We start from the raw sequence: 22,339 nt of genomic DNA on the forward strand, positions 1-22,339 counted from the left end.
ACTTCCACCTTCCCATGTGATCTTTGCTCTGTTACATCTGATCAGTTAATAGTCCAGTATGTAGCTGCAGCTACCATCTATCAGTTCCTGCAGCTACCATCTATCAGTTCCTGCAGCTACCATCTATCAGTTCCTGCAGCTACCATCTATCAGTTCCTGCAGCTACCATCTATCAGTTCCTGCAGCTACCATCTATCAGTTCCTGCAGCTACCATCTATCAGTTCCTGCAGCTACCATCTATCAGTTCCTGCAGCTACCATCTATCAGTTCCTGCAGCTACCATCTATCAGTTCCTGCAGCTACCATCTATCAGTTCCTGCAGCTACCATCTATCAGTTACTGCAGCTACCATCTATCAGTTACTGCAGCTACCATCGATCAGTTACTGCAGCTACCATCTATCAGTTACTGCAGCTACCATCTATCAGTTACTGCAGCTACCATCTATCAGTTACTGCAGAGCAGGTCCAGCGCTAAGCAGTCCTCAGTAGTGTTTGATCTATCAATAAAGGTACCAGTCGGTTTGAAGCAATATGAAGGTATAAAAGATTAAAGCACTAATAACTAACCTATTAAGCAAAACAACTCTGATCATCTAATTATCCATGTTCAGTCCTGCAACATCTGCTGTCATAAAATAAGATTAGGTAAATAAAAAAACGACAATACAGGTAAAATTGCAATCAGCAATGCTAATTTGCATTCAAATGCATTACGCAAATAAAAGAAAACGGAATACTCAAGATAGGATAAGGTATAGTGTTTTGTAATGGACATAGGATAAGGTATAGCGTTTTGTAATGGACATAGGATAAGGTATAGTGTTTTGTAATGGACATAGGATAAGGTATAGCGTTTTGTAATGGACATAGGATAAGGCTAAATGGTAAATGAGGAATAAGTGTGACTAATTGTCTGAATCACTGGTGGTGGTGGTGGTGGGGGGGGGGGGGGGGGGGGGTGTACAGTCCTCCCCTTGGGTGGTGGGCAGGGGGTGTTGGGGGTCACGGTCCGACCCACCCGCCATTCTTGCCCCCAGTCCCAGTCCTGCGGGTCTGAAAGCTGGTGTACTTTTGGTAGGCTGGGGAGCGGTAACTAACCCGAGGGGAGTCCTGGTCCGATGGCAGTCCGTTCTGAGACACCTGCTCACCCTCCCTGTAGGGACGACACACACAGAGACAACAGTCAGTCTCAAACATAGTGCAATATAAACACACTAGGACATTCATAACACACAGACAACAGTCAGTCCCAAATGCTGTATCTATAAACACACAGAAAACAGACAGCCCCAAACATCACACCTAAAGGTAGACTCAGAAATGTGATGTAAGTGCACAAAGTAAACGGCATTGTGGGTTAATTTCCTCTCCTTCTAAGAGCATTGCAGTGCGAGGCTCAACTTCTCCGTTGTTTTGGCCTTGTAGCACGCACATGCGCAGATTCTGTGTGTGACTGTATGAGAGCGAAGTCTTACATCTAACTCATCTCAATATCTGCGGTGCTGCTCAAGGCAACGTCATTTCACTGAGTCTACCTCTATGTCTGTTTATAGGTTTATTCAGATCCCCAGGAGCTTTTGCAGAAGCAGCAGCTACTCTTCCTGGGGTCCACAAAAAACACAAAACATGACAAGTAACAAAACACGGATAGACTGATCAACAAGGACAGTCAGTCAAACAGATGTAAGACACAACCATATACAAACAAAACAACTAAAGAATAACATGTGTAGATTGAGTGTGTTAGAGTGTGATGGCGTGTGTGTCTGCGTGTGTGTCATTTCACAGTCCCTATTATGCCATGAGATATTGTTTTATACATTTCTTTAAGGTCATTCGGCTGTTTGCTTGAGTAATTGGAGATGGGTGATCCATGTGATTACGGCTCTGAATAATACTGTGCAAAATACTTTATAGTATTTATAAAACACACTGAGACAAACATAAGACCAGAATAGAGCATGCCTACTCAGTCTAAACACAGACACAGAACAGACGCACTAAATAAGTCATGACAGACAGACCAAACAACATTTTAGTATGGTGCTCTAGGCTTTTCTCTCACCTCTGCTGTGGCGATGCATCGTCCGTCTGGGTCTCTGCAGGTGGCGGATTCCTCTTCCTCTCTTCCTCCTCTTGCTGTCTTCTCACTTCCAGTAATTCCATCTACATCGCAAACCAACACACAAATCATTAATGACCAACCTAATTAGTCAGATTGAAATTGAGAAACTAAAGAAATTTCATTAAGTCAATTTGACTGATAGACAAATGAGATGAGAGATTTGGAGAATGTAGTGGAAATTCTACCTTTAACTATTAATGAGGAGAGGCAAAAATCAATAATCAATCAAGGTATTAGTTTTATCAAAAACGTATTATAATAAGGAGGCAGGTTGCCCCCAAGTACAAAGAACTTGTTGTTTTGTTCAGTACTTAGGACATTTGTTGTTACTTTGTTCTCTCCCCTAGTTCAAGGTGGAAACTATCTCCCCCTTGGAGGTGACTGACACACCGACACTGTGGAGACAAGTGATTGGTTCCCCATTACTCACGCCATCCCTTCACATGGTTTGCAATAAAGACACAATTCATATATGGAAACAATGTTTCCTTCTGACCTCCTTTGCCATACTCCCTGCTGATATTCTGCATAGCAACAGGGACATGTGATAGACACGCCTGACTTCTCCCCTCTCTGGACCCCAGGTGACTGAGGTCCATATGAGGGAGGAAGTGCAGCTGCCAACCCCAGAGTCCGAAAGGAGACATTCTAATGACAAGTGCTCAACAGTTCAATCATATAAGCATATTCTGCCGATAAGACATCTTAATTATCTTGGTTACCTAGCTAACACTGATTTCTCCACCACAATCTTTCCCCAGGAACAGGCTCCAAAACAGAACAATAGCTCGGTTACTGGTGTGCAGGATATAACCTTTACTCTGTCTAGGATCAAGAGGAACCAGTCAGTTTCTGTCATATTATTGGCTGAGCGGCCAGACATCATGGGTTACTCTACACACACAGAACAGTTAGAACAGGCCTCTCTTAATGTGCACACACACTTATCTTATATGAGTTTGTTTCTTTAACTATCTCAAGCCCAAAGCCAAAGCTTAAAGAAGGAGATTTTAGTACACAAGCATTAGTAGGGTTTAAAATAAAATTTCCCTCACCGGATGGATGCCTAATCTAATTAAAAACTAAATTGAGTTATTGTATGACTGGTTTAACCTACAGCCCTGTGAGTTGTGAACATCCCCTGTCCTCTCACCGTAGTCAGCCGTTCCAGCGCTGAGAAGCGCTCCTCCCAGGTGGCAGCGGACTTCTCAAAGGCCTCGTGTCTCTTGATGAGTTTCTCCACCTCGTCCACGTTCTGACCCATCTCCCTGCTGGACAGGTACGGCTCCTGTCCCAGCAGCCATGACTCGGCCACACCCGCATCCCTACCAAACTGGTGCACCTCCAGAACTGGGCAGAAACATAGCTAGTCAGACAACATGGCAGTATAAAGCAACAGTTACACAGTAGCTAATTCGGTGCAACAGACTGAACGCGATTTGATAGAATTACCCAATCTTAGCCACTCCCATCTGTCCTCCCACTTGTCAATCATGTCTTTCCTTTTGTCTGTCAACTGTAGTAACTTCTCTTTGATCTGAAATTGAAGGGACATTTAGTTTTAACTGAGGCTAAGAACACCATACATGTAATGACACACCACAACACTAGAGGGAGCCATATTTCCATCTGGAGACAAAGAAGTAGAACGAGGCAAAAAAGAGAAACAGAACGGAGGAGGGAAGTAACAGTATTTGTGAGGGTGTTATGACATCGTTGGCCCCTCACCTCCTCTAATGCATAGTGTCTCCTTGCCAACAGGGACTTGCCCAGCTCAATGCAGTTGGTGAAACTGTTGTTGCGGGCGTCGATCTCAGCCTTGATGCCTTGGTGGTTGTTCATCAGGAGCTCCACGGACGACACGTCCCTGAGGACACAACACAATTAGAGGTATGTCACAGCTAGAGGTCGACCGATTAATCGGAATGGACGATTAATTAGGGCCGATTTCAAGTTTTCATAACAATCGGAAATCGGTATTTTTGGACACCGATTTGGCCGATTTGTAATATGTTTTTACACCTTTATTTACTCTTTATTTAACTAGGCAAGTCAGTTGAGAACACATTCTTATTTTCAATGACGGCCTAGGAACGGTGGGTTAACTGCCTCGTTCAGGGGCAGAACGACAGAGTTTTACCTTGTCAGCTCGGGGATTCAATCTTGCAACCTTACAGTTAACTAGTCCAACGCTCTAACCACCTGATTACATTGCACTCCACGAGGAGCCTGCCTGTTACGCGAATGCAGTAGAAGCCAAGGTAAGTTGCTAGCTAGCATTAAACTTATATTATAAAAAAACAATCAATCAATCATAATCACTAGTTAACTACACATGGTTGATGATATTACTAGTTTATCTAGCGTGTCCTGCGATGCATATAATGGATGTGGTGTGTATCGTTGCTCCAATGTGTACTTAACCATAAAAATCAATGCCTTTCTTAAAATCAATACACAGAAGAATATATTTTTAAACCTGCATATTTAGCTAAAAGAAATCCAGGTAAGCAGGCAATATTAACCAGGTGAAATTGTGTCACTTCTCTTGCGTTCATTGCACGCAGAGTCAGTGTATATGCAACAGTTTGGGCCGCCTAATTTGCCAGAATTTTACGTAATTATGACATAACATTGAAGGTTGTGCAATGTAACAGGAATATTTACACTTCTGGATGCCACCCGTTAGATAAAATACGGAACGGTTCCGTATTTCACGGAAAGAATAAAAGTTTTGTTTGAGATGATTGTTTCCGGATTCGACCATATTAATGACCTAAGGCTCGTATTTCTGTGTGTTATTAAGTTATAACTAAGTCTATGATTTGATAGAGCAGTCTGACTGAGCTGTGGTAGGCAGCAGCAGGCTCGTAAGCATTCATTCACAGCACTTTCCTGAGTTTTGCCAGAAGCTCTTCACTGTGCTTCAAGTCTATCAACTCCCGAGATTAGGCTGGTGTAACCGATGTGAAATGGCTAGCTAGTTAGCGGGGTGCGCACTAATAGTGTTTCAAACGTCACTCGCTTTGAGACTTGGAGTAGTTATTCCCCTTGCTCTGCATGGGTAACGCCGCTTCGAGGGTGGCTGTTGTCGATGTGTTCCTGGTTCGAGCCCAGGTAGGAGCGAGGAGAGGGATGGAAGCTATACTGTTACACTGGCAATACTAAAGTGCCTATAATAACATCCAATAGTCAAAGGTTAATGAAATACAAATGGTATAGAGAAATAGTCCTATAATTCCTATAATAACAACAACCTAAAACTTCTTACCTGGGAATATTGAAGACTCATGTTAAAAGGAACCACCAGCTTTCATATGTTCTCATGTTCTGAGCAAGGAACTTAAATGTTAGCTTTCTTACATGGAACATATTGCACTTTTACTTTCTTCTCCAACACTTTGTTTTTGCATTATTTAAACCAAATTGAACATGTTTCATTATTTATTTGAGGCTAAATTGATTTTATTGATGTATTATATTAGGTTAAAATAAGTGTTCATTTAGTATTGTTGTAATTGTCATTATTAAAAATAAAAAATAATAAAAATCTGCTTTTTTGGTCCTCCAATAATCGGTATCGGCGTTGAAAAATCATAAACGGTCAACCTCTAGTCACAGCAAGACAGAGGAGTGTGTCACAACAAGACATAGGAGTGTGTCACAAGACAAGAGTAGTGTCACAAGACAATTAGAGGAGTGACACATCAAGACAATTAGAGGAGTGACACATCAAGACAATTAGAGTGACACATCAAGACAATTAGAGGTGTGTCACACACACACACTGAACATATCAAGGTCCCAATGTCCTTTGCTTAGGTTACCAGGGGTTTAAATGACCCATGAAATGCTAGTTAACATGCTAGTGTACGTTTTCTAAAACCACAGGTACATACAGTCAAGACAGGATGACCTGACACCAAGTGTATTTCAGTGGACTACAGCCGCTCACATAATGATGTTCCCCCCTCAGAGACCTGTCAGATTACCCTGATCCCTGGGACCATGCCAATGTCAGACTAACCACGAGGCAGGATAGGGTGTTACTCCTTCAAATAGTGGAAACAGAGCAATGCAATTTCTGACAAAACAAATCTTTCCATTTCTCTCTTTTACCTGCTTTTATCACCATTCACCTCAGTAGCCAATCCATCATTCTCTTTCCTTTCTTTTCCTCCTGTTTCTCTCTTGCCCTTTACCGGACATCCCATTAGCTCACGTCGTCTATCTGTCGGTCTCTTTCTCCCTCGTCTTTTCTCTTTCTGTCTCCTGGTGTCTCCCTCTCATTCTCTGTCTCCATGTTAAGCTGCTGGCTGAGATTCAGCTGAGAGGCACTGAAACCTGTTGCCAGATAAGGGCTTGATGTGCTGCTGCCTCCCTGAGAGGAGGACATTGAGGCATTGTGTATACACCATTTTCTGCAGGTGCATTTTCAGTAGCTATAAAAAGGACCAACTGTCAGTGGGAATACATTCAGCTGAGCCATCTGCTGAAAACCTGAGCTGCTGAAAACCTTGCTACAGCATTAACCCATAAGAGTCTAAGCCCAGTCTAAGATGGGGGGGATCCTACTAAGCTATATGGAATTGTTTAAAGAAGGTCATACCAAAGATCATTTGCTATTTTTTGAAGACCCCTTAAAGTACCAAAGTAAATAAACACACATACATACACACACTGCATTCGGAAAGTATTCAGACCCCTTCCCCCACATTTTGTTATGTTACAACCTTCTTCTAAAATTGATTAAATGTAATGTTTTCCTCAATCTACACACAATACCCCATAATGACAACGCATTTTTTTGCACATTTATATATAAAAACTGAAATACCTAATTACATACGCTTTCAGACCCTTTGCTATGACACTCGAAATTGAGCTCAAGTGCATCCTGTTTCCATTGACCATCCTTGAGATTATTCTACAACTTGATTGGAGTCCACCTGTGGTAAAGTCAAGTGATTGGACATGATTTGGAAAGGCACACACCTGTCTATATAAAAGGTTCCACAGATGACAGTGCAAGTCAGAGCAAGAAACCTAACCATGAGGTCAAAGGAATTGTCCGTAGAGCTCCGAGGCAGGATTGTGTTGAGGCACACATCTGGTGAAGGGTACCAAAACATTTCTGCAGCATTGAAGGTCCCAAGACCACAGTGGCCTCCATCATTCTTAAATGGAAGAAGTTGGGAACCACCAAGACTCTTCCTAGAGTTGGCCGCCCGGCCAAACTGAGCAATCGGGGGAGAAGGGCCTTAGTCAGGGAGGTGACCAAGAACCCAATGGTCACTCCGACAGAGCTCCAGAGTTCCTCTGTAGAGATGGGAGAAACTTCCAGAAGGACAACCATCTTTGCAGCACTCCACCAATCAGGCCTTCCTGGTCTGATGACACCAAGATTAAACACTTTGGCCTGAATGCCAAGTATCACGTATGGAGGAAACCAGGCACCGCTCATCACCTGGCCAATACCATCCCTACGGTGAAGCATGGGTGGTAACATCATGCTGCAGGGATGTTTTTCAGCGGCAGGGACTGGGAGACTAGTTAGGATTGAGGGAAAGATGAACGGAGCAGAGTACAGTAAGCCTTGATGAAAACCTGCTCCTGGGAGCTCATGACCTCAGACTGGGGTGAAGGTTCACCTTCCAACAGGACAACAAACCCTACGCACACAACCCTCATAGCAAAAGGTCTGAATACTTATGTAAATAAGGTATTTCTGCTTCTTAGTTGTAATAAATTTGCTAACATTTCTAAAAACCTGCTTTTGATTTGTCATTATAGGGTATTGTGTGTAGATTGATGAGGGGAAAAAAACTAAATGTGGAAAAGAGAAGAGATCTGAATACTTTCCGAATGCACTGTATGCACTGTATCTATACACACACATACTACATGACCAAAACTACGTAGACACCTGCTCGTCGAACATCTCGTTCCAACATCATGGGCATTAATATGGAGTTGGTCCCACCTATGCCTCTATAACAGCCTCCACTCTTCTGGGAAGGCATTCCACTAGATGTTGGAACATTGCTGCGGGGACTTAAGCCACAAGCGCATTAGTTAGGTCGGCACTAATGTTGGGCAATTAGGCCTGGCACACAGTCGGCGTTCCAATTCATCCCAAAGGTGTTCAAGGGGTTGAAGTCAGGGCTCTGTGCAGGCCAGTCAAGTTCTTCCACACTGACCTCTACAAACCCTTTCTTTATGGACCTTGCTTTGTGCACGGGGGCATTGTCATGCTGAAACAGGAAAGGGCCTTCCCTAAACTGTTGCCACAAAGTTATAAGCACACAATCATCTACAATGTCATTGTATGCTGTAGCTTTAAGATTTCCCTTCACTGGAACTAAGGGCCCTAGCCCAAATCATGAAAAACAGCTCCAGATCATTATTCCTCCTCCTCCTCCTCCACCAAACGTTACAGTTGGCACTATGCATTGGGGCAGGTAGCATTCTCCTGGCATCCGCCAAACCCAGATTCGACCGTCGGGCTGCCAGATGGTGAAGTGTGATTCATCATTCCAGAGAATGCGTTTCCCCTGCTCATGGTGATTTTAGGTTTGTGTGTGGCTGCTCGGCCATGGAAACCACTTTCATGAAGCTGCCAACGAACAGCTTTGCGCTGACGTTGCTTCCAGAGGCAGTTTGGAACTCAGTAGTGAAAGTTGCAACCGGGGACAGATGAATTTTATGTGCAAAGTGCTTCAGCACTCGGCGGTCCCGTTCTTTGAGCTTGTGTGGCCTACCACTTCGGCATGAAATTGTGTGCTCAATTTTATACACCTGTCAGCAACTGGTGAGGCTGTATGAGCCGAATCCACTAATTTGAAGGGGTGTCCACATACTTTTGTATATTTGATGAAAACATTTTTGGGCCTTATTGCTATTAGCCCAAACAAACACAATGAATAACAGATTCACTACACGGAACAACAGCTAGTCCCCAAAAAATTATCAAAAATAAATTTTGTTCTTAAGAGACATAAGAAAGATCAGGAAACATTTGTGTTTTTTGTTGTACATATATTTAAACTCTTATTTTTGGCACTAAACAGTCTCCATATACAGTACTTCCATAAATGTTTTCAACTGGTACCGGGGGACATTCAGACGAGTCTTGTGAGCCCTGTGGGCATTCCGTGAGTCTCTCACCTTTCCAAGGAGGGGTCATATTAGTGTGTACAGACAGAAGTTGGAAGATCGGCTGTACCGGACGAGACCCAAGAAGCTTGTGGCAGTCGTAGAGCAAAACTAAGAACACCACCGTGTTTGTGCGAGTCTCATCGTTCCATCTTTTTCATAATAGTTTGTAGGCCAAATCGTTCAGACGATTTTCGGGATGCCTCATGGTCTGAGAAACACCGCGCTAGCTCTGTCACCTTTCATCGCAGATGAGGAAGTGCAACATAAAGTAGGCGGATGCTGTGGATTGAGATGCATCCAATGATCTCCCTAGCTTAAACTGACAGATTTCTAGCGATTTACACAGGGGCATGGACATCAACCTTAGGGGGTTTTAATACAGAGGGTTTTATAGGGTGAGCTAGTGAGGATAACTTTGTAAATCACAACAATCAGAACAGGCCATTGAGGATTAGATACATAAATCTGGACTTGAGCTGTCGACCACAAGCTGCTTACAGAAAACTACAGAGATTATTCTCACCTTTTCTGGCTTTTCTTGGAGAGTCAGTAAGAGAAAAAAAAACATGCACTGAAATAACGTCAAGCTATTTAAAAAAAAGTATCCGTATGAGGCAAAACTGTTTCCCGTCAGGTTCACAGTACCTGGGCTTCTCCTGAGCCTCGATGAGGCGGATGACGTCCTCCATCCAGAGCATGAGGTCTCGCACCATGCTGAAGAAGCGAAACTTGTCGCCGGTGTCGAGCAGTCTGACCCTGCGGCCGTCGCAGGCTTCCAGCAGGGTCCTCCAGGCCTCCAGCACCTCACCCTCTCTCTTTTGGATGTCATCAGCCTTGTCTCCGGCGTAGGCAGACTGCAAACGCACAGCATCTTCCTGCAACGTCCTCACCTGGGGAGGGAAAGAGACAAGTCTTATCTATGATTTACATTACAAATCTGTGAGAGATTCACCTTATAGCTGCATAATTTGTTTTGGCTGTAATAGAACTGCTTTACCCCCTTGACCGAGAACACAATCTCATTTTTATTTATGTTTTATTTATTTAACTAGGCAAGTCTGTTAAAAACAAATTCTTATTTACAATGACAGCCTACCATAAGGCAAAAGGCCTCCTGCGGGGAAGGGGGCCTGGGATTAAAAATAAATAAATAAATACAATATAAATATAGGACAACACACACATCACAACAGACAACACAAAATAAAGAGAGACCTAAGACAACATAACAAGGCAGCAACACATGACAACAAAAAGGTAGCAGCACAAAACATGGTACAAATATCATTGGGCACAGACAACATCACAAAGGGCAAGAAGGTAGAGACAACAATACATCACACAAAGCAACCACAACTGTCAGTAAGAGTGTCCACGATTGAATCTTTCAATGAAGAGATGGAGATAAAACTGTCCAGTTTGAGTGTTTATTGCAGCTCGTTCCAGTCGCTAGCTGCAGCAAACTAAAAATACGAGCGACCCAGGGATGTGTGTGCTTTGGGGACCTTTAACAGAATGTGACTGGCAGAACGGGTGTTGTATGTGGAGGATGAGGGCTGCAGTAGATATCTCAGATAGGGGGGAGTGAGGCCTAAGAGGGTTTTATAAATAAGCATCAACCAGTGGGTCTTGCGACAGGTATACAGAGATGACCAGTTTACAGAAGAGTATAGAGTGCAGTGATGTGTCCTATAAGGAGCATTGGTTGCAAATCTGATGGCCGAATGGTAAAGAACCTCTAGCGAGAGCACCCTTACCTGCCGATCTATAAATTACATCTCCATAATCTAGCATGGGTAGGATGGTCATCTGAATTAGGCTTAGTTTGGCAGCTGGGGTGAAAGAGGAGCGATTACGATAGAGGAAACCAAGTCTAGATTTAACTTTAGCCTGCAGCTTTAATATGTGCTGAGAGAATGACAGTGCACCGTCTAGCCATACTCCCAAGTACTTGTATGCGCCAACTACCTCAAGCTCTAAACCCTCAGAGGTAGTAATAAAACCTGTGGGAAGAGGGGCATTCTTCTTACCAAACCACATTACCTTTGTTTTGGAGGTGTTCAGAACAAGGATAAGGGTCAGCAACAACCTGGGGAATAGTTACATGGGAGATGAGGGGGTATGAATGAGTCAATTGGAAGCTGGGGATGATTGTGGCCATGATAGTTTGAGGGACATATTGGAAATTTATCCAGGACACCAGGGTTAACACCCCTACTCTTACGAAAAGTACAAATGGGATATTTAGTGACCACAGAGAGTCAGGACACCCGTTTAACATCCCATCCAAAAGACAGCACCCTACATAGGGCAATGTCCCCAATCACTGTGATGAGGCATTGGGAACTTTTGGGGACGGGAAGTACCTTCTACTGGCCCTCCCACACCACTTCCAGCAGCATTTGGTCTCCCATCCAGGGACCGACTAGGACCGACCCTGCTTAGCTTCAGAGGCAAGCCAGCAGTGGGATGCAGGGTGGTATGCTGCTGGTTACCTGCCGTAGTAGGTGTTATGGTCTTTCTGGCTACTGGCGTTATTGTCATACCTGTGTCCCCAGGGCCTGGATGTCGTGTTCAAAGGTGGTGTGCATCCTCTGCAGGGTCTCCACTGTGTTCTGGTCTCGGCCCAGCTCCTCAGGCAGCTTCTTGTGTTTGTCCAGGATGCGGTTGAGGATCTCCTTGGCGTCATGGTAGAACTTATGCAGCTCAAAGGACGCCGCCAGGATCTGCGTGCGTGTGTCGATTAGCTCCAGCAGGTCGGCCCACGCTTCATTCAGCCCGTCCTTCCACTCCGCGATTGTTGCTGCGTCGGTGTGGCCCGAGTTGATGAGCTCGTCCGCCAGCTGGTTGACGGTGTCCACACGCTCCTGACCGATGTTGCCCGTGTCGCGAGCAAACTCACGGAAACGCTCCTGAAGCATCTGCAGAGGGAGATTATCACAGCAAAGTGAGAACGCACATATTCCGCTAGATACTCTGGTAACAGGGGAACATAAGTGGCATGGCTGCACTACATACCGTGACATGTTCATAGTCCTGTCCCAGCTCATGTGACCCAGCCACTACTTCCCTTTCAGCGATCCACTGCTCCAGGTCATCCACCTCCCTGTTGAGCTGGAACAGACGGAACCTCTCGTCCAGCTTCCCCCTCCTCTCCTCCGACAGGTCCTTGAGCCCCGCGTACAGCTTATCCACCTGGGACTGACGCATGCCGATCCGCTCACTACACAGCAGGAGGAGGAAGGAGGAGGCAGGGTAGGGGGTTACGATATAGGATATTCATGATCCTACCCTCCCATCCTACCCTTCTGTGATGCTAAACTGTCAAGTCTTAACCTCTGGGTGGTTAAATCCTACTTCAACTCAGCAGGAATGGAGATGAACCTTACAGTGATCTTAAGTTAGGTGTCTGGTCTCTGAGCTCTCTGGGCTGGGTTTAAACCCTTAACATTCTTTAGACTGAAATGGGTGGATATGATTATGGTTTAAACTTCCAAATTTCACTGGAGGTGGTCTTTAACCCTGACACGGAACCCAAACTGGCTGCGCGCGTTCGCCATCGTGCATAAATGTACTTTCCCCCCCCACACCAAACGCGATCACCACACGCAGGTTAAAATATCAAAACAAACTCTGAACCAATGACATTCATTTGGGGACAGGTCGAAAAGCATTAAACATGTCTGGCAATTTAGCTAGTTAACTTGCACTTGCTAGCTAACGTTAATTTGTCCTATTTATCTAGCTTGCTGTTGCTAGCTAATTTGTCCTGGGATATAAACATTGAGTTGTTATTTTACCTGAAATGCGCAAGGATCTCTACTCCGACAATTAATCCACACATAAAACGGCCAACCGAATCGTTTCTAGTCATCTCTCCTCCTTCCAGGCTTTTTCATCGTTTAAATGATATGGTGATCGCATCTAAACTCTCATTGTATTACCACGACTACCGGCAAAACAGTTCGTCTTTCTATCACCCACGTGGGTATAACCAATGAGGAGATGGCACGTGGGTACCTGCTTCTATAAACCAATGAGGAGATGGCACGTGGGTACCTGCATCTATAAACCAATGAGGAGATGGGAGAGGCAGGACTTGCAGTGCGATCTGCGTCAGAAATAGGAATGAGTTCTATTTTAGCCCTTGGCGTAATAACATGGATTTCTAAATTTATTTTGCGACGCTCGCGCATGCGACGTGTCCGGTCTGGTCAGCATGTGAGGATGAGCCGCTGAGACCCCTCACCTTTCAGGGTGTCCGGCGGCCGTCAGGCCTCTACTTGTCTGGGACAGCTGGTGGACAGTTTCAGCGTAGTCTTCCACAGCCTGCTCCAGTATCTGGTGCTTCTTCAACATGGCCACAGAGCTCTGCTCATCCTACACACACACACACACACACACACACACACACACACACACACACACACACACACACACACACACACACACACACACAAACAGAGAGAGAGAACGTCAAGGTACAGACGGGGACGGCACAGACCGTACACAGGCACGGTTTGGTATACTATGCTCTATAAGGCCATTTTGGGAAAAGTGCCAAGTTATCTCTGTTCTTCCTTGATAAGGTCAGAAAATAAATACGAGTCACGGTCTTACTCCTACTTACTTTTACCAGTTCCTAAAATCAGAATGGATCATGGCAAAACGTTTTAGCTACTCAGCTCCGTGTTCTTGGAATTCTCTCCAGACCCGCTGGAGGAGTTTAAAAGTTTGGTTGACTCACATACTACTGAGGAATATGATTGACATTAGGACTTGATGCGGTGGTACATATGATCGATTTATTTATACAGCCTGTACTTGTATCTATGACACTTGTACGTTCCTTTAAATTTAAATGCATGTTTGTCTACGTGAATATTATTATTTTTTGAATGGTGAATGTCTGTAAGTTGTTACAGTATGTCTGATATTTGTCGCAAACATTGTTACCCCCCTGCTGCTGTCTGGGTTGGACCAGATCTCTCTTGAAAAATGTAATTTATGTCAATGTGACTAACCTGGTTAAATAAATAAAAAATACAAATCAGTGTACAGGGCACATTATCAACTAGAGATAGACTAGTCTCACAGAGATCCAGTCCTGTGGTAGGAGAATATTAAGGGTCAAGGAGCATCCCGCCTACTAAAGGACATGAAAACATGAGCGGGAGGCCTACTCTCTGCCTACTCACCTTCCACACCAAATATCCCAGCATGCCACAAAACTATGTCGCAAGGCCCTGTTTGCCCAGGTCGCTGCACACATCTTTTACCCTTCACTGACTTCCTCATTTCTCCCTGTGATAAGGACCCACCTCTGCCTGACAGACCAACAACTTACCGGGCAACAGTCACAGTCCTACCAAGTGCAGAAATACCCCTTGTACAGTACCAACCAGTCCTTCTCCTATCCAGCAGCTTGCCTTGTAACAAAAAAGCAGCTTGCCTTGTAACCACACCCCCGTTCCTATTAAACTCTGCCCCTCCTAATGATCCACCCCAATAAACTACTAAAGTGCAACCCACCAGTCCTAACCAAAACACACATTGTATCTCTACCAAAGACAGCTGCTCATCCCGTCAGGCCCAATCCCCATCATCCTGCCTCCCCCGTCAGGCCCAATCCCCATCATCCTGCCTCCCCCGTCAGGCCCAATCCCCATCATCCTGCCTCCCCCGTCACGCCCAATCCCCATCATCCTGCCTCCCCCGTCACGCCCAATCCCCATCATCCTGCCTCCCCCCGTCAGGCCCAATCCCCATCGTCAATCCCCATCATCCTGCCTCCCCCCGTCAGGCCCAAACACCATCATCCTGCCTCCCCCCGTCAGGCCCAAACACCATCATCCTGCCTCCTCCCCGTCAGGCCCAAACACCATCATCCTGCCTCCCCCCGTCAGGCCCAAACACCATCATCCTGCCTCCCTCGTCAGGCTCAATCCCCATCATCCTGCCTTCCCCGTCAGGCCCAATCCCCATCATCCTGCCTCCCCCGTCAGGCCCAATCACCATCCTCTTTCATCCTCCATTAGGCCCAATCACCATCCTCTACATCACATCAGGCCCAATCACCATCAACCTACATCCTATCAAGCCCAATCAGTGGGCTGAATACATTTGGCCTGTCACCTAAAACCTTAACAAACTTTTACAGATGCACAATTGAGAGCATCCTGTTGAACTGTATCACCGCCTGGTATGGCAACTGCATCGCCCACAACTGCAAGGCTCTCCAGAGGGTGTGCGGTCTGCACAACGCATCACCGGGGGGAAACTACCTGGTCTCCATGACACCTACACCACCCGATGTCACAGGAAGGACAAAAAGATCATCAAGGACAACAACCACCCGAGCCACTGCCTGTTCACCCCGCTACCATCAAAGCTGGGACCGAGAGACTGAAAAACAGCTTCTATCTCAAGGCCATCAGACTGATAAACAGCCATCACTAACACAGAGAGGCTGCCGCCTACATACAGACTCGAATCATTTGCCACTTTAATATATTGAACACTAGTCACTTTAAATAATGCCACTTTAATAATGTTTACATATTATTAAAGTGCCTGTAATCTGGTTCAGGTTTTTAATCAACCTACCAAACACTACAAGAACAAGATCATCCACGTGTATCGATCCCATTTTTACTAATGCTGTAGAACTTTGTTCTCAAGCTATATCCGTACCCATTGGATGCAGTGATTACAATATTTCATATATCCAGGAAAGCCAAAGTTCCAACAGCTGGGCCTAAGATAGTATATAAGAGATCATACAAAAGATTTTGCTGTGACTTATGTGGATGATGTTAAAAATATTTATTGGTCTGATGTGATAAATGAGAAGGATCCAGATGCTGCACTTCATAAATTTATGAAATTGCTTCCTCAAATTATTGATAAAAATGCAGCTATTAAGAAACTGACATTTTGAACTGTTAATTAAGGCTCCATAGATTGATGAGGAAACTAAAAACTGTATGGTTGAAAGAGATGGGGCAAAAGGAGTGGCTAATAAGTCTGGCTGTACATCTGACTGGCTTACTGCAAATTGAGAAATGATGTGACTAAACTCAACAAAAAGAGGAAGAAACTGAATTTTGAAGCCAATATCAATGATATAAAGAATGATGGGAAAAAACTTGAGTATTTTAAATTAAATTATGGGCAGAAAGACAAATTCAACTCCATCTTTCATCGAATCAGATGGCTTATTCATCACAAAACCATTTGATGTGGCCAATTATTTTAATGATAATTTTGTGGGCAAACTTAGGCAGGAAATACCCACAACAAAGAGTGAGCAATTACATTCATGCATAAAAAAACAAATAAAGAAAAGCAGTGCAAGTTTGAATTCTGTAAAGTTAGTGTGGGAGAGGTGGGAAAATGATTGTTATTGATCAATAATGACAAACCTCCTGGCATTGACAACTTAGATGGAAAGCTACTGAGGATGGTGGCTGACTCTATAGCCACACCTAACTGTCATATTTTTTTATCTGAGCCTAGAGGAAAGTCTTTGTCCTCAGGCCTGAAGGGAAGCCAAAGTAATTCCGCTACTCAAGAGTGGAAAAAAGGCCTTTACTGGTTCTAACAGCAGACCTATAAGCTTGCTGCCAGCAAACTGTTGGAAAAAAATTGTGTTTGACCAAATACCATCCTATTTCTCTGTAAACTAATTAACAACAGACTTTCAGCATGCTTATAGAGAAGGGCACTCAACATGCACTGCACTGACAAATGACTGATGATTGGTTGAAAGAAATTGATAAAAAGAAGATTGTGGGAGCTGTACTGTTAGATTTCAGAGCAGCCTTTGATATTATTGACCATAAACTGTTGTTGAAAAAACGTAAGTGCTATGGCTTTTCAAACAGAGCTATCTATCTAATAGAACTCAAAGGGTTTTCTTTAATGGAAGCGTCTCTAATGTCAAACATGTAAAGTGTGGTGTACCACAGGGCAGCTCTCTAGACCCTCTACTCTTTTCTTTTTTTAGTGACCTGCCACTGGCATTAAACAAAGCATGTGTGTCCATGTATGCTGATGATTCAACCATATACGCACCAGCAACCACATGAAGTCACTGAAACCTTAAAAAGTTGCAGTCTGTTTTGGAATGGGTGGCCAGTAATAAACTGGTCCTGAACATCTCGAAAACTAAGAGCATTGTATTTGGTCCAAATCATTCCTTAACTGCTTGACCTCAGCTGAATCTGGTAATGAATTATGTGGCTGTTGAACAAGTTGAGGAGATTACTTGGCGTTACCTTAGATTGTAAACTGTCATGGTCAAAACATATTGATTCAATGGTTGCAAAGATGGGGAGAGGTCTAGCTGTAATAAAGAGATGCTCTGCTTTATTTTCCACCACACTCCAAAAAGCAAGTTTTGCAGGCTCTAGTTTTATCTAATCTTGATTATTGTCCAGTGCTGCAAGGAAATACCTAGTTAAGCTGCAGCTGGCCCAGCACAGAGTGGCACGTTTTGCTCTTAATTGTAATCAAAGGGCTGATATAAATACTATGCATGCCAGTCTCTCTTGGCTAAGAGTTGAGGAGACTGACTGCATCACTTCTTCATTTTAAAAGAAACAATGTGTTGAAAATCCCAAATTGTTTGCATAGTCAACTTACACACAGCTCTGACACACACGTATCCCACCAAACATGCCACCAGGGGTCTTTTCATAGTCCCCAAATGCAGAACAAATTCAAGAAAAGGTACAGTATTATATTGAGCCCTTATTGCATGGAACTTCCATCCATCTCATATTGCTCAAATAAAAAGCAAACCTGGTTTCAAAAAACAGATAAAGCAACACCTCACAGCACAATGCCTCTCCCCTATTTGACCTAGATAGTTTGTGTGTATGCATTGATATGTAGGCTACGTGTGACTTTATTTTTTTTATGTAGTTCTGTCCTTGAGCTGTTCTTTTTTAATGATGTTCTGTATTATGTCATTCTGTATTATGCTTCATGTTTTGTGTGGAACCCCAGGAAGAGTAGCTGCTGCTTTTGCAACAGCTAATGGGGATCCTAATAAAATACCAAACACATATATTACATTACTCATCTCATATGCATCTTGCCTATGCCGCTCGGTCATCGCTCATCCATATATTTCTATGTACATATTCTTATTCTATCCCTTTAGATCTGTGTATTAGGTAGTTGTTGTGCAATTGTTAGATTACTTGTTAGATATTACTGCACTGTCGGAACTAGAAGCACAAGCATTTCGCTCTACTCGCATTAACATCTGCTAACCATGTGTATGTGACCAATAACATTTGATCACCATCATCCTACCTCACATTCATTCTGATTGCTCATAAATAAAACATTTAGCTCTCTGCCCCACTGCACCCCTCACCTTGGCTTTCTCCTCTGACATCATGTAGAGCTCCTGCTCGCTCATCCAGGCCTCGGCTTCAGCAGCATCAAAGTAGTACTGTTGGGCCTTGTGGGCCTCCTCCAGACGTCCATGGCGTTTGCCCGTCTCCTCCAGAATTTGGGCCCACAGGCGCCGCAGGTCGGCCAGCCGTTGGTGGATCCCCTCGCTGCTGAGGCTGTCGTCGTCATCCTTGAGGACCTGCTGGCCCCGCTCAAAGATGTCATCACAGCGGGGCTGGTGGCCCTGGATCTCCTTCTGCAGGGTCTGGTGGGGGAGAGATCGAAGGGCAGCAGGTCAGAATGAAGTCAGCTGCTTTAAAAGTAGAGTACATGAGGTCACCTGGTACAGAAATAGATCTGTCACCCTGATTTTAATGGTAGTACTGTAAATGCTAAGAGCTATATTCTATAGATAGAAATACTGTTCAAGGTTCAAACTGACGGGAGTTTGTTTCTTACCTGGTTCTTCTTGATGAGTAACTGGACAGTTTGCAGGTTGTTTCCGTGGTCTGTTGATATTGCAAGTGGCATTCGCTCTTCAACCCAGAGCTAAGAGGAAAACACAGATATAGATATGAATAATTTTGGAAGATTGACACTGATGTAGCAAAAGGAATGACAGCATCTAAACTTAACCACAACTAACAACTTGATGTAAGTGAACTACTTAGACAAAGCGGTTTTTGTTCTGACTGAAGTAAGCATTTTAAATCCAGTTGATGGCATACACAGATGCAGACACTTCAGTTCAGAGACCCAACCTAGTCCTTTCAAAACACTTGGACTGCTGCTGCTTGTCTGCCTGAAAGGAGACGATACAGTCATCACATTAACAAAGAGACCACCACAGCTATGAAAGCATGCACCTGCTGCTACTCTCAGTTCCCCTCCCCCCCAACAAAAAAACCTTTTAACTCTTAAATCCCTTCAGACAAGGTGATGCTCAGCTTCTGATGCTGTTCCACACTGCCATCGGGCACGGATTTCACACAAGCACACACAGTATACTGTAGCTTATAGACATTTGCATAAAAATACAATTAACACTTGCACAAGCAGGCATACATAATCTCTTTCTCTGAAACACACATGCGCACACCCACACAGACAGACACGCACACACGGCTACGCTAGATTAATGTACTTACAATCTCGTCCTCCATGTCTCTGTTGAACTGGTGGATCTCGCGGGAGGCCATGAGGTTTCCCTTCCTCTTCCGTAGAGGGTCCAGCAGCTGCTGGAACTTCTTCTCCACGATGCGGCGCTGGCCGTCCACCTCGTCCGTATCCTTCCCCTCCTGGCTGAGGACCTGGGCCTGGCTCTGCAGCTCCTCCACCTCCTTCTGACGCACCTCCACCTGGCTCTCCAGCATCTAGGGACGCCACACCAGGAGGAGAGGAAGAGGAGTGGACAGAAATAAGAGAGGAAAGGAAAGAGACGGGATTACAGCAGGCTCTCCATCTCCCTCTCTGGTCTCCTGAGAGCATGTGATCCAGAGCTCTTCGTCTCGTTTTTGCTCTTGGAGTTTCCCCTCTCTCACGCTTGTTTGCTCTCCCTCTTCCAGATGGAACAAACTGTGGCAATGCTCTCCCTCTCTCACAATGCGCACGTTTTGGATCTGGGTTACACAAAGGATACTATGGGTGCACAACCTTTCATTTCACTGTCGCTCATATACAAATCAGCATGCTCCACTGAAGTTCTACCTCAAATTATAAGCATACTGTTTCGCTCCATCACTCTCTCTGCTTTACTCCCTCTCTGTCAGTCCTTCACTCTATCTGGCTCTCTCTTACACACACACAGTGCTGGCTCATCCACACATCAAGGCGAGGGAGCGATTACGTAATGGGACGGGGGGGTAGTGTGTGTATGTGCGTAGCATGGGCTGTTACATAACGTGGTTAGTCTGCTCATTACTGCTCCACGCGCTAGTATGAAGGAACCATCTGCATAATAAACTGTGTTTCAACACTTCATGCTGTTTAGCTTACTCTTCCCCTTACATAGTTAAAGTAAAAGTGAAATCAATATCAGGCTTAACACTTAGCTCATCGTTTGTCTATATCGTTTGTCTATGCAAGTGAATTCATCCTGAGGTGACTGATAGTAGCTTTAACCTAATATGAAACCATGAGCTAAAATGATAGAGAAATGGGTATTTTACCAGTCCATGCATGTGTCAAAGGAGTCAGGAAAATAAGTAGTATGGTTACATAACATAACTGAGGGAGACATACAACAACTCAAGCTCCAGTAGTCAGTACCTGTTGTTTCTTGAGCAGGATGTTGACACTGGTCAGATCTTTGCCATAGTCGTCTGATTGGATCTGTCCATCCACTCCTACCAACCACTTGTCTAGGTCGGCACAGCTCTGGGTGAACAGCTCGGCCTTGTTGGCATCAAACAGACACTTGGCCTTGGTCTGGGTGGTGGACTCCAGGTCATCCCACATCTTATGGAGCGCTGCCAGCTTTTCCTTCACCATGGACTCTGTCTCCGGCTTCTCAGCCATCAGCTGCATTCCATCCTGGGATTGGGTAGGAGAAAGTCACGTTAGAACATTATGGAGATAAACAGAGCTCCACTAATGCCATTCAGGAAGGAAGACAATGGGAAATTGGTGATTCAGTCAAATCGGACGTGAGCAATGTGACACTGCTCACGATCGTTCTCGGCAACAAGCCGTCAATACTGAACTTTTATACTACTAGTTCTAGTCTGCACATGCAGCTAACAAAAATATGGAAACGTCTGCGCCACTCAAAATTACAACCAACTAATTACAGCATTACTGCAAAAATTGAAGAGGAAAGTGGAAGAAAGTAAGGAACTTGTCCTTCTGCCCTGCGTTAAAGACCAAAATTGGTTAAAGAAAATTGTGATAAATAAAGAAGTATACCAGTTTCATTGAAGGACCCAAAACTTGACAGCTGTGACATATAGATTGAAAAATAGTTGGGCAGAGATTTTCAATTTAATGATTCCATGGCACATGGTCTATGAACTGATACACAAAACAACACTGGATTCAAAACTTTGTTTTTCAATTTAAAATATTTAAAAAAAAATATTGCAGCCAATAGAATGTTATAGATATGGTGGATACAACCATCCCGTTGTTACTGCGAAGAGACAGAATCATTCAATCATTTGTTTTGGTACTGTCCATAAGTAGCTTGTTTTTGGTCGCAGGTTCAGGAATGGTTGAAGAATTGCAACATTTACCTGGAGCTAACTCTGCAAATAGCACTGCTCTGTGATTTAAAAAGTCATACTCAATCGATCAATAATATAATAACCCTAACCCCAAAAAATTATTTAATTTATAATCTGTAGAAACTTTGAGAATAGAAAGGTTCAGAAATCTTGCTGCTGCTGCTCCAGTTTCAACTGTTCTGCCTGCGGCTATGGAACCCTGACGTGCTACCGGACGTGCTACCTGTCCCAGACCTGCTGTTTTCAACTCTCTAGAGACAGCAGGAGCGGTAGAGATACTCTTAATGAACGGCTATGGAACCCTGACGTGCTACCGGACGTGCTACCTGTCCCAGACCTGCTGTTTTCAACTCTCTAGAGACAGCAGGAGCGGTAGAGATACTCTTAATGATCGGCTATGAAAAGCCAACTGACATTTACTCCT

The 22,339-nt window shown here is 44.3% G+C and overlaps 1 protein-coding gene across 2 annotated transcripts in view; it reads right to left on the reverse strand.

Moving 5' to 3' along the window:
* Positions 1 to 22,339, reverse strand: part of LOC129836461 (spectrin beta chain, non-erythrocytic 1-like) — a 138,736-nt gene that overhangs the window by 10,377 nt on the left and 106,020 nt on the right. For both annotated transcript variants that reach the window (XM_055902666.1, XM_055902665.1), the window contains 13 exons: positions 20,963 to 21,226; positions 19,843 to 20,067; positions 19,154 to 19,243; positions 18,675 to 18,959; positions 13,536 to 13,666; positions 12,305 to 12,509; positions 11,833 to 12,207; positions 9,932 to 10,176; positions 3,857 to 3,995; positions 3,581 to 3,665; positions 3,282 to 3,478; positions 2,069 to 2,169; positions 1,102 to 1,156 (listed from right to left, as the gene is read on the reverse strand). In XM_055902666.1, coding sequence (XP_055758641.1) covers positions 1,102 to 1,156; positions 2,069 to 2,169; positions 3,282 to 3,478; positions 3,581 to 3,665; positions 3,857 to 3,995; positions 9,932 to 10,176; positions 11,833 to 12,207; positions 12,305 to 12,509; positions 13,536 to 13,666; positions 18,675 to 18,959; positions 19,154 to 19,243; positions 19,843 to 20,067; positions 20,963 to 21,226 — 2,397 coding nt within the window. The remainder of the gene's footprint in view (positions 1 to 1,101; positions 1,157 to 2,068; positions 2,170 to 3,281; positions 3,479 to 3,580; positions 3,666 to 3,856; positions 3,996 to 9,931; positions 10,177 to 11,832; positions 12,208 to 12,304; positions 12,510 to 13,535; positions 13,667 to 18,674; positions 18,960 to 19,153; positions 19,244 to 19,842; positions 20,068 to 20,962; positions 21,227 to 22,339) is intronic.

This window comes from Salvelinus fontinalis, chromosome 37 (assembly GCF_029448725.1).
Source record: "Salvelinus fontinalis isolate EN_2023a chromosome 37, ASM2944872v1, whole genome shotgun sequence".
Taxonomy (NCBI): domain Eukaryota; kingdom Metazoa; phylum Chordata; class Actinopteri; order Salmoniformes; family Salmonidae; genus Salvelinus; species Salvelinus fontinalis.